This window comes from Lytechinus variegatus, chromosome 2 (assembly GCF_018143015.1).
Source record: "Lytechinus variegatus isolate NC3 chromosome 2, Lvar_3.0, whole genome shotgun sequence".
NCBI classification, from domain to species: Eukaryota; Metazoa; Echinodermata; class Echinoidea; order Temnopleuroida; family Toxopneustidae; genus Lytechinus; species Lytechinus variegatus.
The window spans coordinates 82,282,276-82,301,565 of record NC_054741.1 but is presented as its reverse complement, the minus strand read 5'-3'; the positions used below and the strand labels follow the sequence as shown (position 1 = coordinate 82,301,565).

At 35.7% G+C, this 19,290-nt stretch overlaps 1 protein-coding gene across 1 annotated transcript; it reads left to right on the top strand.

Moving 5' to 3' along the window:
- The first annotated feature begins 1,516 nt into the window (after nt 1-1,516).
- LOC121406984 (carboxypeptidase A4-like) lies at nt 1,517-16,365 on the top strand. Its single transcript, XM_041597857.1, has 8 exons — nt 1,517-1,522; nt 7,456-7,566; nt 7,807-7,920; nt 9,583-9,682; nt 10,721-10,938; nt 11,984-12,071; nt 14,213-14,243; nt 15,668-16,365. The coding sequence occupies exons 1-8, from the start codon at nt 1,517-1,519 to the stop codon at nt 15,870-15,872; spliced, it is 873 nt and encodes a 290-aa protein (XP_041453791.1). The 3' UTR covers nt 15,873-16,365.
- Nucleotides 16,366-19,290: the final 2,925 nt, after the last annotated feature.

Genomic DNA, 19,290 nt, shown 5'->3' with positions numbered 1-19,290 from the left:
TACTTATTTCATTTTGTTGGATCTCACATTAAAAAAATATGACATTGTATTTTGATAATTATCTCCAAAATTTGTGCAATAAGATATCTTCAGAGATTTTTATTTAATCGAATTTTCTTTCTATTTACTTTGGTATCAAAGTTACTAATATTATTTTTTAAAGTTTTGTAAACATCACAGTAAAGTTATAAACTTTTATCAAGTATAATTTGCACTTATAGGATTTATCACAGAAATAGTCAAGATGGGGATTAATTTTCTATAACTGTTTCTTTAGAATTTTAATGAATTGAACATGCAATGTTCCATTCTTTTGATGAACCTGTTATGGTATTGAATTATTGTACAACAATAGTATGATTATTGTTTAACAAGCTTGGCATAAACCAATGTTGGTTAACCAGGTTAGAATGTGTTGACAAAATATAGTATCCCAGTCTACTAATATCAACATAATTGACTGGTAATGTAGACTAGAGATTAAAACCTTTCAGACTGTAGGCCTACTGTTCATTCAATGGCAGTCAGCTTATGATAAACAAGTGCACTTGATCCTGCATCTGGCATGATTGGTGTAAACAGGTGCACAATTGTTTAATAGGATGTCACTGTGTTTAGCCTCATCTGAAGTATGAAAAGGTTGGAATTAATGCTTTGCTTGGCAAGTTAATAAAATATTATGCTGCATTTTGAAATTGGTAGTCCATTCTCCATATGTAATTATATTGACTTGATAGCAGCTGCTTATGTTGAGCTTTAAAGGGCCACTCTAGCCTGAAAATGATGTGATTTAGATGAACAAAGTAAAACTAAATAAGCAACACTGAAAATGTTATTGGAATCAGATGATTTTTGTCTCAGCTGCATAGCAGAGTGAGACTATAGGCGCGGCTTTTCTGACGGCGGCGTCATCATAACTTAGAAAGTATATGGACCTAATTCATGAAACTTGACCATAAGGTTAATCAAGTATCACCGAACATCCTGCATAAGTTTCACGTCACATGACCATGGTCAAAAGTCATTTAGGGTCAATGAACTGTGGCCGAATTTGGGGGTATCTTTAATTACCATCATAACCTTAAAAGTTTATGGATCTAATTCATGAAACTTGGACATAATAGTAATCAAGTATCACCAAACATCCTGTGCACATTTAAGGTCACATGACCAAGGTCAAAGGTCAATGAACTTTGGCCAAATTTTGGGTATTTGTTGAATTTCCATCATAACTTTGAAAGTATGTTGGTCTAGTTCATAAAACTTGGACATAAGAGTAATCAAGTATCACTGAATATCCTGTGTTAGTTTCAGGTCACATGATCAAGGTCAAAGGTCATGTAAGGTCAATGAACTTTGGCCACATTGGGTTTTTTTTTGTTGAATTACCATCATCTCTGTAAGTGTATTGGTCTAGTTCATGAAATATGGAAATAAGAGTAACCAAGTATCACTGAACATCTTTTGCGAGTCAGTAGTTTTCAAAGTCAGCACTGCTGCTATGTTGAATCGCGTGATGCAGGTGAGACCGCCAGAGGCATTGCACTTGTTAAAGTTTTGCATTATTTAGGGTCCCATTTCATTTTTTGTACATGTGTATACAATAGTGTAGTAAATTGCAGCGATTATCATCTTGCACATTGCATCAGTACTCAAAGTCATTCTTTTGTTTACATATTTGGAGCAGACAATTTGAATAATTGTGACTTCATTTGTGAGGTGTGACAATTACAATACCTGAAATCCCACTTCATATCCCTCCAGCCTGGAATGCCTCTTTGTTTCTGACCTGCTATTCCGCCATGCATACCTATGCTTGTATAAATGATTATTAAAGTATAATTCTGCAATAAGTTGTTATATTCTATACCATGGTTTTGTTTCAGGAGGTTGGTATGTACTAGCTAATGTTGACTAAATCGATATTTTGTTTTTCAATCTGAAAGGAGATGGTGAATAAGCTTCATGTGGAAATCAAATGAGGATCAGAAAGAGAGATAGTGGGGGAGGGGGCTTTCTCAAAATCCAGATAGAAGAGCGAGGCAGAGATCAGTCACGAATCCAGGGGGCGCACGCCCCCCCCCCCCCCGCTCAAAATAAAGAAAAGTAAAAGGAAGAAAAGGCGCGTCTTAAAAAAAAATTATACACTGATATAATATTAGCAAAAGTAAAGGAAAGACTATTCCCCAGCAAAGCACAATCATATTATCTTCCTTATCTTTTCTTTTAACTACCCTTTTCCCAACGACTTCGCCGGTAGCAGTGCGCTGCCTGCATCTCACTTGCGCCAATCAAGAATAATCAGCGCCACCTAAATCTAAATCGGCGCCGGACAAGAATAATCAGCGCCATTTGGTTAAAAATTGGCGCCAGTCAAGAAAAATCGCGCTGTATGAGTCTTAACCGGCGCCGATCAAGAATAATCAGCTCAAACTTAATCTAAATCGGCGCCGGACAAGAATAATCAGCACCACCTGGTTAAAAATCGGCGCCAGTCAAGAACAAACGGCACCTCCTGGTTCTAAATCGGCGCCAGTCGATTGTGAATTGCCCTTGCCTGAATCTTACGTGACGTCGGTAAAAATAATCAGCACTATTTGTTCTAAATCGGCGCCGGTCAAGACAAATCGGCGCTGCCTTTGTCTTAACCGGCGCCGATCAAGAATAACCAGCGCCACCTAAATTTAAATCGGCGCCGGTCAAGAATGATCAGCGTCCCCAGGTTCCAATAAATAGGCGCCGGTAGAATAATGAAGAAGGGCCTATTGCCAACCAAATCTCGATCGGCGCTGGTCAAGAATGATCAGCGGCACCTGGTTATACATTTTATTGTTGAATGGTCATAACGAATAACAAAGCTTATCGCATGCCCTTACAGAGTGGGCTGGGGCGGGGAAGTTGTCCACAGATGTCATGAAATCTTTGTTATTTAAAAATCCCAATCCCAGATTCATACAAAAGTGTAGAGCAAATCCTTTAATTTTGATCTTATTTTCCAATGCTTTAAAAAAAAGGTCAGATGGTTGCTAATACCGGGAGTGTATAATAACGCAACCAGACGTATTTTGTTAGACCTTAAACCACTAAATATCATTTTCAATGTATAGTTTGTCAATACCTTTGTTTTAACGTTTAAATGTTTACGCCACAAAATTTGATTTATTTTCATCTTCCATTAAGTTAAATATTATTCATCTGATCACTCAGGAGAACTATTTCCAAAGCTCTGTCTTGAAGGATCTCTTTCTGAATTCAGTTCATAAGCATTATGTCCAGTTTCATCAAAGTAATTAGATAAAAATTACTGATCATTACAAATTGCATTAGATATTGTGAAAAGCATCACAATATTACATATAGGCCTACCAAATTCTGTATACATGCCTTTACATCATGTGCATGAAAATTGAATGATATATAAATCTGCATTGGCGATGTATTCCAAATGATTAATGATGTAGTATCATTGTACATTATATAGTAAACAAAACTTGTATCTCAATTAATATACAAAAGGGTAAGTACACGAGATTTTGAAATCGCACATCACATGCATAATTTGTGTTATTTTTTGCTTGTTTCTTTCTTTAATAAGTTTTTCAATCTCTCTCTATGTATGTTTTAGGAAGATTATATATTTAAATTGATGTATATATTCCGTTATAATGAGATATCTTTAAGTGGACTTAAGGGAATGGTCGTATGCAGCAAGCCAAGGGGGAGGGGGGGGGGCAAATTCCCGATCAGCTGTTGTGAAAACACATTTTCTTCCTTAAAATTTCATGAAAACTATGAAAATCTTGCAAATGTGAGATGTGCAAAAAATACTTTTATTAGACTTGTAAAAAAAATCGCCCCATTGAGCAGCTCGGTCCGTTTACTCCAATGTTTTTTTTTCAAAAATATGTTCCAATCTTTTGCCCCCCCCCCCCCCGGAAATATTATCTGCGTGTCGTCATGCAAAATGGCATGACTGGAAATCCTACATTTTGAAAAGAGCATTTGACAGGGTCAGACTTTACCCCTTTTTCAACATTTATTTTATGGCGCCGGTGAAGTGCAAAAATATGTGCGCCGCTCGGCAGTACGCACCCCCCCCCCCTTACGCCAAAAGCTGGATCCGCCTATGGAGATGGAGATGATAAAGTGGTATTGATGGAGGTATAATGTTGCATTCGATTCCATTCATTGCTTCTACATACCGCCTTTTCACACGGTAAAAAGATGGTAATTTGAATGACGATTCCAGTGAAAAAATAGGCTATTGACGAAATTTCAGTACGTGAAACCAAACTGGAACATAAATGGAATCACGAGAGCTAAAATTACCCAAATTAAGGTATGAATTCAGGGCGTGAAATTTAAGGCTTGACCTCCAAAACATCTTTTCTGGGGGGCGGAGCTCACATGACCTTTTAAGCACTTCCGTAGATAAAATTTCTTGACTTTGTTAGCTCCTGGTCACAGAAGGAATACAAAATTATTATGACAAATGAGTTTGAAATATATAAAAACTAACTATTTAAGTCAATGTAAACATGTAACGCTGCTACCCTAAACATTAAGCATGTGTAAGCAATTTCATTTCAGAAATATTTACTATCATGACTGTATAGACTTCAAAAGGCAATGCAAGAAAAAAGAACTTGTTGGTCAAAAAAGTAGCCGACCTCATAAAATATTATCAATGGCATATCTAAGTGACAAAGGGTAAATAGATAATAATATTAAATTGAATACAAAGTCTGGTTGACAAATGCACTCTGTACCATAAATATTCAAACCATTTAAATATCCAATAGAGAATTATAAGATGCAAGAATCTGCATAGGTGGGGGAGGGGCAAACTACCTCAAGGTTACCAAGGTATATATATATATATATATATATATATATATATATATATATATATATATATATATATATATATAGCTCACGTGAATAATAGGGTGATATAGTGTTAAACGCCCCTAAACCCTCTTTTTCTGCTCTATTTTCTCCTTTCTTATTTTATTATTCATTTTCCTTTTCTTATTTTATCTCTCTTTTCACGACTTGAAAATCGTAGGGAGGAGTCATCCCCGGAGTCAGCCCCATAGCTGCTTCCTAGTGGTCTGCCATTGGGTCATATGACCAATGGGTCATATTACAACACAAGAAATGGTTATCATGAATGCACTATCTATCTATCTGTTAATTTGTTAATAATCTTCTCTGTCTCTCTCATTCTTTAATTATCTATTTAATATCTATCTCTCTATCTATCTATCTACCCATCTGTCTGTCTTTCTCTTATTCTCTCTATCTATTTATCTATCTATTTTTTAACTTATCTATCTGTTAATTTGTTAATATTCTTTGTCCCTCTTTATATATCTATCTATCTCTCATCTATCTATCTCTATCTATCCATCTGTCTTTCTCTATTTCTCTCTATCTATCTATATATCTGTTAATTTGTCTATCTCTCTCCTTCTCTAGCATCTGTCTGTCTTTTTTTTCTCTCTCTCTTTGTCCGTCCATATTTCTATCTATAACATCTCTCTCTATCTATCTATCTATCTATCCTTCTCTCTCTCTCCCCCTCTCCCTCTATATATCGACCTCTCTGTCTCTCCCCCTCTCTCTATTTATCTATCTATCCATCCATCTCTCCCTCTTTCTCTCTCTTTCTATCTATCTATCCACCTCTAGCTCTCTCTCTCTCTCTATTTCTATCTATCTATCTATCTATCTTGTCTCTATCTATTTATCAGTCTTCTACAGGCTGTCTTTCGGCAGCTTCTAAGTGGATCAATCCATCAAACTTCAATTTGTCTTTCCATTATAAGTATCTGTTTTATTTTGATTTTGTCTGTCATTCTATTCATTTAGTTAATAGTTTATTTTTAGAAAAAAAAACTATCATAAACAACGCGACTGCAAAAACATATTCGGATTTCACTCCTGACTGCCGCTCTCTCTGTACATGAGGAACTCTGTGGGCTCTGTGCTCTGATCAGTAACTGTGCAAATTGCATGCGGTGGTGGATCATCCGGACTCGCCTGGGTCGCACGCTGCATGCAACCAGCGACGTGTGTAGACTCTTCACTAGTCGCTTTTTGGCCACTTTTCCGGAAAATGCCTTCGCCAGGGTGTAAAACGGAAACGCGTGTCCCGTATAAGACTCTCTTTCAACGAAGAAAACTCACACGACTGTGCACGACTTCATGCTCTCATCCTCGGCAAATACAAATGTATTATACAATTCCAAGGCAGCATCACCTATTACGTGTAGAAGCATTGATGTTTGTGACTTGTCATCTTTTTCTGACATTCCTGAGGCAACATTGTATAGAGTGAATTTTTGTTTGAATCTTTTCCAATTCTCGGAAATATTTCCCTTTAAGTCAAGTGGAGGAGGTTGACTTAGATTTGTCATTTTGTCTGTTGTTGTCTTTGTTTCTGTGTATCGTTAATGTTAGTAACTTTGTCTTACTTTTTAGTTTAGTAACTTTAACATACCAATATCACTTGTGCATATACTCATGAACAGTATAATAATTAGCAAGTATTTGTATCTTTCCAACAATTATGTTTGCTCAATTATTACTACTTTCACTGAGATATAATGTTCATGTCCCATAAACGTCACGCTAACTGTCCGTCATACTGTAATTTGGCCAGGCACATTCATGCACTCCAAATCCATACAACGACATAGCCAACTTCTATGGACATAACATCACACATACAGAAATGGTCATTCACTGATACACATGAATACAATAAGCTCTTTGTCTTTCACCATCTCTCTCCTCACGGGGGTTAGGGAGAAAATGGAATGAAGGGCCTGATTTCAATGATTCCTCCATCTCAAAGCTCGGTGGGTTACTCAGCATAATAATGCAGGATCTGACACCATGGTTGGATCTTAGGTTATATAAATCAAAAGTCCAGTAGGCAGTTCTTTAAACGTATATACAACAGACATTTATTAGTTGAGATGCAACAACAATGATCACTACTGCGTCATCTTGGTAGCAGCCATAACTTTCTCTATGCAAGTAGTCACGTGTAATAACAAAGTATAGTCTACGCTTGCAGACCTTTATCAGTTATCACCACAATTATATTTTACTTTGTTTTACATTTAACTTGTAATTCTATGTTACATATCACTGCATAAACTATGTGTAATTTGTTAAATCGTTGTGTTTTTTTTAAATGCTAAGGACAGTCGGTGAACATCCTTTAAATATAAGATTTTTCTTTGTAAAATTACTAGTATTTTAAAAGTGTAATAACTATAGAGCCTATATCACTCCAGAGTACATAATTTTTGTTATCATTGGTTGCTGTGGTGACGTTTTTGCAAGATGATTAAAGTCTGTTTGGCGTTTTTAGACAAATAAGCCCTTATCTAGTAACATAGTAAATGATGTCTTGTATATCTCCTAATTGATTTTTCATAGATACGAGGAACTGGAGGTTCAGCAGGCATTCGTAAGGGCGTCTACTTTGAGGCCGGTATCCATGCTCGGGAATGGATTTCACCCGCTACACTCATTTATATCACCAAAACAGTAAGACCAAATCATCCAATTGTCAACGATATTTCGGTGTTCAAGAATTATTTTAGCCAAAAGAATTCGACCATTCTATGAAACTGATCCATGGGGGGTCGTGTTTCGGTGGGACTAGTAAGCATGCAGAAACTCGTCTAAATCCACACCTCGTGAGTTGAACAGTTCCATAGTTACCTATTGCTCACAAAACCTACCGATTGGTTTAATTTCACAATTGTCTTTTAATTTTCCCTGAAGCTCCTTGAAGATTACATGACGGGTGAATCTACGGCAGTGAGATTCCTTGACACATTTGACTGGTATATTGTACCTTCTCTCAACCCAGATGGATATGTCCACACATGGACAAAGGTAAGATACTTCGATCAGTGAGAATAGAAATACAACATTTTCTCTTAACAAAATACGGAAGCGACATAATAGTTCCATGATAAAGATACCTTATTATAATGCTAGAGGAGACAGAGGTCGAGAATGGGGATAACGATAATGACAATGACGACGATAATGATAAACTGACGAGGATGAAAATAAACGATGACTATAAATTCATGATAAGCGTGTTAGTTTTTTGCGATGGCAATAAATGAGGGACCAAAGTGAATTGTGAAACAGATGTTAAAGAAAAATCTGGCAATGCTACCCGATATGCTGTCATATGATAACAAATACAGTCATCAACAGGCGTCGTTGTCGTAGTAGTAGTAGTAGTAGTAGTAGTAGTAGTAGTAGTAGTAGTAGTAGTAGTAGTAGTAGTAGTAGTAGTAGTAGTAGTAGTAGTAGTAGTAGTATAGTAGTAGAAGTAGTAGTAGTAGTAGTGGGAGTAGTAGAAGTAGTAGAAGTAGTAGTAGTAGTAGTAGTAGTAGTAGTAGTAGTAGTAGTAGCAGTAGCAGTAGTGGTAGTATAGTAGTAGTAGTAGTAGTAGTAGTATTATAGTAGAAGTAGTAGTAGTAGTGGGAGTAGTAGAAGTAGTAGAAGTAGTAGTAGTAATAGTAGTAGTAGTAGTAGCAGTAGTGGTAGTATAGTAGTAGTAGTAGTAGTAGTAGTAGTAGTGGTAGTAGTAGTAGTAGTAGTAGTAGTAGTAGTAGTAGTAGTAGTAGTAGTAGTAGTAGTAGTAGTAGTAGTAGTAGTAGTAGTAGTAGTAGCAGTAGTAGTAGTAGTAGTAGTAGTAGTAGCAGTAGTGGTAGTGGTAGTATAGTAGTAGTAGTAGTAGTAGTAGTAGTAGTAGTAGTAGTAGTAGTAGTAGTAGTAGCAGTAGTGGTAGTGGTGGTGGTAGTAGTAGTAGTAGTAGTAGTAGTAGTAGTAGTAGTAGTAGTAGTAGTAGTAGTAGTAGTAGTAGTAGTAGTAGTAGTAGTAGTAGTAGTAGTAGTAGTAGTAGTTGTTGTTGTTGTTGGTGTTGTAGCAGTGGTAATGGTGGTATTGCTGTAGTAGTAAGTCTTTTTCGTTAATATTTTTTTAAGTTATATTAGTTTTCAACTTTTTTAAATTGAATTGTTTTATTGAGGAGCGGAAGTAGTAGAAGTAGTAGTAGTAGTAGTAGTAGTAGTAGTAGTAGTAGTAGTAGTAGTAGTAGTAGTAGTAGTAGTAGTAGTAGTAGTAGTAGTAGTAGTAGTAGTAGTAGTAGTAGTAGTAGTAGTAGTAGTAGTTGTTGTTGTTGTTGTTGGTGGTGGTGTTGTAGCAGTGGTAATGGTGGTACAATGTTATTGAGGAGCGGAAGTAGTAGAAGTAGTAGTGGTAGTAGTAGTAGTAGTAGTAGTAGAAGTAGTAGTAGTAGTAGTAGTAGTAGTAGTAGTAGTAGTAGTAGTAGTAGTAGTAGTAGTAGTAGTAGTAGTAGTAGTAGTAGTAGTAGTAGTAGTAGTAGTAGTAGTAGTAGTAGTAGTAGTTGTTGTTGTTGTTGTTGTTGGTGTTGTAGCAGTGGTAATGGTGGTATTGCAGTAGTAGTAAGTCTTTTTCGTTAATTTTTTTTCATTATATTAGTTTTCAACTTTTTTTAAATTGAATTGTTTTATTCAGGAGCGGATGTGGCGCAAGACTCGATCGAATAATGCGGAAAGTGCATTTTCTGGTTGTACAGGGACTGATGCTAATAGAAACTGGCCATACGAATGGGGAGGTAAGATTTTCAAATAAATCCTTGAGCTAAGAGGTATAATAATTGCATCCCGTTGTTTCGTTGTCAGTTTAAGGAAATGTCAAAATTTGCAATGGTAGTTTAGAGTCTGATGCCTACCCCCCCCCCCCCGACAAAGTATTCTTTAATAAGTGGATATAAATAAATTCAATGACCAATAAAGCTGTCGCGTTTTTTTTTATATGATAATCGAAAATCAGTTCAGTCATAATGTACTTATATAGAATGTACAAATGCATTTAGGTTGTCAGTATACAAAATTCATAGGCCTATTTTTTCTCACTCTTTTATTGTTCCTTCTTGAAAAGTCATTCAAATACAATTTTTTGAAGATGATCATTTGCAATCGAAATTAGCTGGGGATAGAGCCCGGGGGGGCCACTTCCATTCACAAGTGGATACCATGCGCGACCATGGGGTCTCGAAAAGCACCCTAAACACGTAATTTCCATATTCTGAAAATGCACCCCTTAACAAGTATTGGCGTGTGAAACCCTATACCCTTAACAAGTATTGGAAACAAAACGATACTCTTGGCAAATATTCCCTGAAATGAACCCCTAAACAAGTACAGGAATGTTTTATTGTTACGGGTCCTTTGGTTGTCGGCTTTACCTTATTTGGTTTAGTACGACCCCACCTTCTACACCTCGCGCAAATAGGACTCTAAACACGTAGTGTTGGGGCAAAAAAGACATCCTTTATAAAACATTTTAATTTTGTTTTATCATCCCCGCATATTTGACCCTAAACACGTAATTTTCCAAGCGAAATAGATACCCTTTTTTCATTATTTTTGTGTTTTTGACACCCTTATCACGTTACGTACGTAACGTGCCCTATCGTGAAAAAGACATCCTTTTTACGTGTTTTTTTGGTCGCGCATGGTATCCACTCGCCAATGTAAGTGGCCCTCCGGGGGATAGAGGAGGTGCAAAAGTCATCGCTTCCCTTTACGAGCAGCCAATAAATTGATCATTGATGCAATTATTTTTTGTCTGAAACCTATCAACCTTTCAGGTAAAGGAACTAGTTCTCACCCTTGCTCCAATCTGTACCAAGGCAGAGGATCTATGTCCGAATTGGAGGTCGAAGCTGTGGTCGAATTTCTCCGCGATAAGAAGGATAAAGGCCAAGATTTCGTTTGGTTTATTGACTGGCACAGTTATGCCCAGTATATCGTTACACCGTGGTCATACTCTAGAGACGCACCAGACCCTCCTAACCTCAAGAACATGGTGAGCCAATGGTACAGTAACTCCCACTTCCCTTGTACACACAACTGAAAGGGTGGTGTATTTTGAACAAATTAAAGGTGGTGTATTTTGACAAAGGTGGTGTTTTTTTTACAAAGGTGGTGTTTTTCTTACAAAGGTGGGTTTTTTGACAAAGGTGGTGTTTTTTGACAAAATAGCTGAAATGTATAAACATTTTAAGAACCTTAGCAATGAAGACAAATTGAAACTTGATAATGAAAACATAATTGATAATTTTTGTAAGTTCTTCAAAGCGATTATAAAATAAAGGGGCGGGTTTTAACATTAAGCACATTTTTCTTTTTAAATTCCATTCAAGCTATTTAAAATCCACCAAAGCCACCATTACCAAAGATATATCTCTAACCTTTTTACATTTATTTATTCCTGATTTGTATTCGATAATTAGATAACTTATATCATGCTGCACCTTCTTTATGTTAAATTTCAATTTGTCATTTCTCTTTGTATATAGATGTATATCTTTATGATAATTGGAAATCTATGTATTGATGTATTACTGATTCACACGACATACAGTTATGAATGTTTTTGTTTATGTTACCATTGTATATATTTTCAAACAAAATATTCATGCCATGTGAATGAAGTTTGTTAATAAATTCAATCAATCAATATCCTTTGTCTTGCCATGCTATATACTATAGGACGCTGGGAGGCCACAAAACTGTTTATTCTCAGTATATGCTTACTAAAATGAACATCATTTTTTGCCGAATAATAGTTAATTTGGAATTTAGTATTCCCAGTGGCATAACCAAAATTTTGTTCTACGATGGTTTTGAGCCATTCCTATTTAGCTAAGACATGGATTTGTTTTGATATTGTTCATGCATTTACAGTTTTAATCAAAGATTATTAAATCTGAATTAGTGTGGATTGAACTGAATTTAATTGCAAAACGGTGAGTCCGCAAATATTTAGGCTGAAAAGACAGATAATGAAATATGATGGTTTTCTGCACAGTGCATTGAATTGTATCTCTGTCATCTTCGTTTTTCATTAGTTGGAGGCAGGACAGGTAATGGCAGATGCAATAGCTAGCTACAAGAGCAATACTTTCTATGAAGTAGGAACGACAGCTGAGTTATTATGTGAGTATTAATCAATGAATGCTCAACCGTACTTGAACGGGAATGAAACCTTTGGAACAAATAGGCTTGTGTAGATACAGAAAAATCAAAGAATAAGAATAAAGAAAGTTTGAGAAAAATCGGACAAATAATGAGAAAGTTATGAACATTTGAATTGCAATCACTAATGCTATGGAGATCCTCCCATTGGCAGTGCGACAAGGATATGTGATGTCACTGATGAACAACTTTCCCTTTTGGTGGACTATAAAATACCCTCAAAATGTCTCTTTTTGCTTTTTCTTATGATGATACAAACTCTTTATCCATGATGTATTCTTAAAAATATGTATTACATGCCCTCATGTAGAAAGAACATTATGATCTATGGATAGATGTGATAAAAGAGGCAATTCAAGTGAAATATATACTAAAGTAGGCCTAATGGGAGAGTTGTTCACAAGTGACATCACACATCTTTGTCGCATTGCCAATTTGCTATCTCCATAGCATTAGTGATCGCAATATTCAAATGCTCATAACTTTCTCATTATTTGTCCGATTTTTCTCAAACTTTCTTTGTTCTTATTCTTTGATTTTTCTGTTTTCACACAAGCTATCTTGTTCCAATAGTTTCATTCTCCTTTAATACTCAAACGCACTCAAGACCAACATGCTTACGACAACGACACCGACAGACCGATCTTTCGTTAACCCTTCATTTTATTTCAACACGGTAAACGAACTTCAGCCAATGGCTGTTCTTCTGAACGTCCGTGCGTACATATTAAAATCACATTACATGTATATACAATTAAGATACATAATACGAAATAAATATACAATTAAAATATCATTAATATTACAAAGAAAAACAAAGAAACAGAACAAACATGTTTACATTACTTCGACGAACTACTTATAGTCACTGAATGGTGATGTGGCGGGAGAAATCCCAATGTCCGTGACTTGTAAAGTCATTCATCAAAATAAGATATCACATGTTAAATCGTTGGTTAAGGCTTATAAAATTTTTTAGAACAATCGTCTTTGTCAGTAAACACATTAATGTGTGGTCTTGATTTTAACGAGTGTCCACCGATGAACATGACTTGTTAATACCATTATCCTACAAAAGGGGTATATAGTCCACTTAAGATCACTATAGAGGCATCGGAATTTCAATTTTTTTAATATAAGGCCCCCTATTCCATTGAACGGAGACTATACCGAAATACCGAAGATCGGCAAAACCTTTCAGCAGCCTCCAAGATCACTAAGGTATATGTGAAATGGCTCTAAAAAAACACCCACGAAAGGCGATCCTTGTAAAAATGAAAATCGAAATTCCACCAAAATCACAAAGTCATTATGAACATGAATTAGGCATTTGAAGTTGACGGACAAATCATGAAAATTATTGAGAAATTAATGGAATAACTATATAGTAGTTCCATGATCGGACTTACTGCCAGAGACTTCTTAAAGATCATTCAGGATGACTGCCGGAAAGACTGACAGAGACCACTGGACCAAGATCGCCTAAGGATCTCTTAAAAACTGTTGATACTTCATATCGTGCTGAACTTTGTATAGCTCTACAGTGGCCTTTCAACGACTATGTCAATATTACTTAAATGGTCTTTCAGACATTTTTTAATGCAATAAAATAATCTTTCGGCAATCTGTCCAGGGACTTTCATTGGTATTTCAATGAACTTTCAGGGATCGCTCATTAGTCTTTCAGTAATCTCAGCAAAAAGAAAAGATAAGAAAAGAAAATGACAGACTGTCGAAAGATAATGAAAAGAATAAACAAAACATGTGAACATATTTATCGAAAGACCCTAAAAGAAGATACATTTCCTGACAGACCGCTGAAAGACTATTGTTAAACTGTTTCAAAAGATAGAGCCCATGGATACAAAGACCAATGACATCTCAATCAGAAATTGTTAAAGACCTCAGAGATCTTTGAAAGTTCATTGAAAGAACTTGGAAAGATCGAGTTAGTTTCATGATCTAAGACTTTAACGGTCTTGCTCTACGTGGTCTGTGGGTTTAATTCAAGTGAATGAAATAAAATTTGTAACTGCGATCTTGATAATGCATATTTCCAATTAAACCTTACGCATATTTGTTCCCCTCTGTCACGTCTGTAGACGAATTTAGTGGGGCAAGCATCGACTGGAGTTTAACAGGCGCGTAGCCAGGGGGGGGGGGCGGTGGGGGCGGTCGCCCCCCAAAAAAAAAAAACGTCCCCAAAAAGAAAAAAAAGAAGGGAAAAAAGAGAGGAGAAAAGGAAAAGGGAAGGGAGGAAAGGGAAGAAAGGTAGCTTTGTGTTTTTTTTTCTTTTTATTCTTTATTTTTTCTCAAAAGAGAAACTCCTTCACTCTTCTTGCTCTAAATTCATATATGAATTTTGCTTCCGCGCTGCGCGCGGTTAAATGACAATATTGAAGTTCTCCATTGTTCCCCCACCTTTTCTCTAACCCTGTTTTTCCACCTCAGCTATGTGCTTCTTGCCAGTTAAAGTTAAAATTGTATACATTGGGGCATGAATTTGAGTAAGGTTAGGCCGAAGTAAATATATGAAGTTATCTTTTTTTCCAATTGATCGCGCAACTTCTGGTCTGGTCGGCTCCGAGCGGGTAAAATCTTTATATCAGTTTCTGCCGTCACCTCCATAAAGTCAGCTTCTCCCGCTTTTCAGCTCATTACTATAAACAACCATAATTTGGGGGCAAACAGGTTCCTAATTTAAAAAGAGGAAGGTATGGAATTCGTGTCGTATTAAATAAAAAAGTACAATATTTTTTTTTTATCAAATTGTATTAAACTTCATGTCATTTCCCTGTATACATTCATCTCCTGTCCTGTTTTGCGCCCTCAGTTTGAAATTTTGAATGACACTTAAGTTTCTTTATATTCAAAATGAAGCGCTTCAGGATAAGTCAAAAAAATAATCATCCTTTATTATATAGATAGATAATTTCAATAAATCACAGAAGTTTCAACTTTATGCGCACTATTTTCCTTGTAATGAAGTTCAATAATCTTTAAAATCAATTGAATTAGAGACGATTGGGTATTAGAGATATCTACATTTGATGAAACGTCCGCCCTTTGAAATTTCAGAGTTTCATTGCTCTGCGCGGGGAGGAATATCTTTCTCTACCAATCTTCTCCTCTGTTTTGCGAGTTAAAAATATGCACTGATGCTAAATTGTTAAATCAAATCTGATCTTTCCAAAGAAAGTTTCAATATATCTTTGAGAATACCCTTTTCTCGGGACCCTTTTTATGGCAAGAAAAATTGATAAAACACTTTAGCTTCCGCGCTTCGCGCGGAGTTATTATCATTTTAATTTCCTCCATTGTATACCTTTTTTGTGCGTTCACAATCACTTTTGAAAACAAGGTTAAAAATCAACCGAATTGGAGGTACTAGAGACAAGAGAAACGGCTCCTTTTCATTTTAATTTATGAAACACTAAAAGCTTCTCCCTGCACCCACTCCCTAGGGAGCGCGCTTCGCGCGCTCTGTAAGTGTTGGCACGCTTCGCGTGCATTTACCGCCCCCTCCAAAATGAAATCCTGGCTACGCGGTTGTGGAGTTATGCACCATATAACAAGTATGACAGGACAGCAGGAGGTTTAGATGTACCTTATTCTTATGTTGTGGAGCTTCGTGATATCAACAAGTACGGGTTTATACTCCCAGAAGACCAGATTGAGGATTCGGGAAAAGAGAGCGTACTCGGTGTCTATGCGATGGGAACATACATCATTGATGTTCTCAGCGCTGAGGGAAAACTCTAGGAAAAAACTAATAGAGATGCTGCAAGACTGTTGTGTCATATCTTGGACAGAATGACATCAAAATCGAGTATATGTTATAATCAAAGAACTCTCTGGGGCATGGTTCATAGCATGAAGCCAGGCATAGTAATATTGCTGCTATACACATCAACAACTCTGATGAGATTGGAAAATAAATAAAAAAGAAGAAGAAAAAACACCCGATGTTTTAATGTTGTACAATAAGCTGCTAATCCATGTGATCAAATTTTGATTTGATTTTATTTTCTTCTACATAACAATATAATATAACATAGATATAACAAATACATATATTGAAAATAATTCAGGCATATATCATTTAGCTTAGAATTAGTAGCAGAAGATAAATTGCCATTGTAAGCAACAACAAAAAAATGCTTGAAAACTATGACAAACTGAAACATATATTAACCATTTAATCATATTATGAGCAGAATGGATATGTATAATATTAAAAAGAGAAGAAAAAATCTAACAAGCCAACACTTGCTATAATATATAATCAAGAAAAAAAAACAATGGTAATGATAAATGAGGATGATAAAGATGGTGATGATGATGATGATGATGATGATGATGATGATGATGATGATGATGATGATGATGATGGTGGTGGTTAGTCTGCTGGGCAAACCCTTCACTCGAAATGAGGGTCTGAATGTGCAGCCTACTCATGCTTGTGTACTGAAGGCTCTCTCGTATCGGAACAGCAAGTTTCGTATGTGCTAGTCTTCGCGTGGAGGCACACTTGTTGATCAAAGTTCCAATGAGGGTCTGTGCCTGCAGACTAGGTGGTGGTGGTGGTGGTAATAATGGTGACGGTGGTGGTGGTGGTGGTGGAAAGAATGATAATGATGATGGAAAAGGAATAACATGATTATGACACCAAAAAAAAAACGATATGGATATTAAAAGCCCTAAAGTAGTCTCGATAATATCTACAAACAATAAATTCGGATGTTGTTTGAAGGTTTGCATGGTGGCATGTACAATTGCTGATGTGGTTTACGGTACACCATGTGGAGTGTTATAGAAGCAGTGGATAGAAGAAGAGAAGGAAGTGGATAGGCGAGAAAGTGGAGATTTGAGAATAGAGTATTCTTTCTTTTCAGGACTATTCTCAAGAAAGAATACTCTATTCTCAAATCTCCACTTTCTCGCCTATCCACTTCCTTCTCTTCTTCTATCCACTGCTTCTATAACACTCCACATGGTGTACCGTAAACCACATCAGCAATACAAACAATAAATTCATCATGTGCATACTCACGTGACGAAGTGTTGTTTAACTACAAAACCTCTTCCTTTCCTATTCATTATTCATTTATTTAGTCTTTATTCATTAGTTGTAAAACATGAAAATATGATTTTAAGGTCAAAGAACGCGAAGCGCGAGCCGAAAATTTTGATATTTCGATCTGAAAAAAATGAGTTTAATGGACACTTTTAATAAAAATAAATATATATATATATCCAACAAAAGATTATTGCAAATCGAATCGGGAGTTCTTTTGAGGTTTAAAACTGAAAACCGGACATTCTATTCACCTCTTTAAACATCAAAAGTATGGGTTTTACTACAATAATAATGCGAGCGCGAAGCGCGGGCTGAAAATTTTGATATTTCTATCTGAAAAAAGGGAGTTTAATGGACGCTTTTGATAAATATATATAATTATATCCAACCATATATATAATTATATCCAACCAAGGATTATTGCAAATCGAAGCGGGAGTTTTTTGAGGTGTAGAACTGAACACGGGACATTCTATTCACATATTCAATCATGAAAAGTAAGGGGTTTTGCTACAGAAATTATATGCGAGAGTGAAGCGCGAGCTGAAATTTTTTTCCAATAAGGAATAGCGGACATTTTAAATAAAGAATGAGTGGTATCTCGATCTTGCTTGCTGATTTTGTGTTTACATTACAATCTTATTTCATGTTTGCACATGCGGAATTTATTGGGGGGGCGGCAAACCGATATGTTTACCCCACACACACACACACACACACACACATATTTTCCTTGATGGGGCGATCGCCTCCTGCCCCCCCCCCCCCCCGGATCGACGCCTCTGGTGTGTAGGATACCGCATGGATACTTGAATATAAATTTAACATAGCTCATTGTTGACAAGAAAACTGTTTATTATTAAAGCTAATGAAGTTCTTTTTAAGCACGTAAATGCCAATTCTGAGGTAATGTCCACACATATATGTATGTTTGTGTGTGTGCGTGCATGTGTGTACGCGTATGTGTGCATGTAGTAATAATTCATAGGGACATTAGATTTCAAATTTCCATTTTGCAAAATGAAGGGGCAACTTTTCTTCTCTTTTTTTGGGGGGGGTCAAATGATATTCTGTTTAATTTCATATATATTTGGATAAAAAAAATATATTTAGTAATCGATATGATAGTGGGTTATTTATTTGAATATTTACATAAGCATATATAATACTTTAACAATAGAAACAAATAAGATATAAATCTATCAGTGCGTGTACCCAAGATTTTTATCACAGTTAGAAGTTGTAACTCGGACTATGTTGTTTTTTTTTGTTTTTTTTTTACATAAATATTGCTACAATGGAGTAACTTTTTCACATTAACAAAATATATGAATTATCGTTTCTTCCCTGTTATTGCAAATTTACAAGTATATGTACATATAAGTAATACCTAAAAATCAAATTTCATAATAGATGGTACGTTATTTGGAAATGAACAGAAGTATATATGATACTTAAATAATAGAAACAAATAAATCTATATAAATATAAATCATCACATATCCCCAAGAATTTATCACATTTAGACAAGCCCTTATGTCTATATTACACTCCGCAAATATTTATATAATGGAGTTTTTCACATTCACAAAATATATGAATTATCGTTTCTTCCATTTTATTGCAAATGGTGCAGTTTGGAGAATCCCTCCTCTTTAAAAGTAAGTTATTCAGAGCAATACATCTGGAAAAAATCTTGAAATAAAAATAACGCAACTTTAATACTCCATTAGTCCTGAGTGCTCTTCTCAGGTATAACGTTCAGATTTATAATATCATTAAGCATAACAAGAAATTTAAAGATAAAATTTTAGTAATTGTCATGATCACACTCTTGAAAATGTGATCATGACACTCATTACTAAAATTGTGTCTTTAAATTTTCAAGAGTGGGATCAAATCAGGATCCTCTGGAAAATGTTGACATTTTTATTACAAACTATCAATTTTATGTGATATAGTTTGAAATAATATTCAGAAAACTTATGATATTTCATCCTTTTCTATTCTATTTCCTCTTCTCTTTTTTTCTTGGTCCTGAAAATACCCCCCCCCCCCTCCCCTTTCCAATCTGTACGTACGCCAATGCACCACTGCCAC

Excerpts from the sequence above, each read along its gene's own strand:
- LOC121406984 (XM_041597857.1), top strand. Across the intron at positions 7,921-9,582 it reads ATGTCCACACATGGACAAAG|GAGCGGATGTGGCGCAAGAC; the intron begins GTAAGATACTTC and ends TGTTTTATTCAG. Across the intron at positions 9,683-10,720 it reads CTGGCCATACGAATGGGGAG|GTAAAGGAACTAGTTCTCAC; the intron begins GTAAGATTTTCA and ends TCAACCTTTCAG.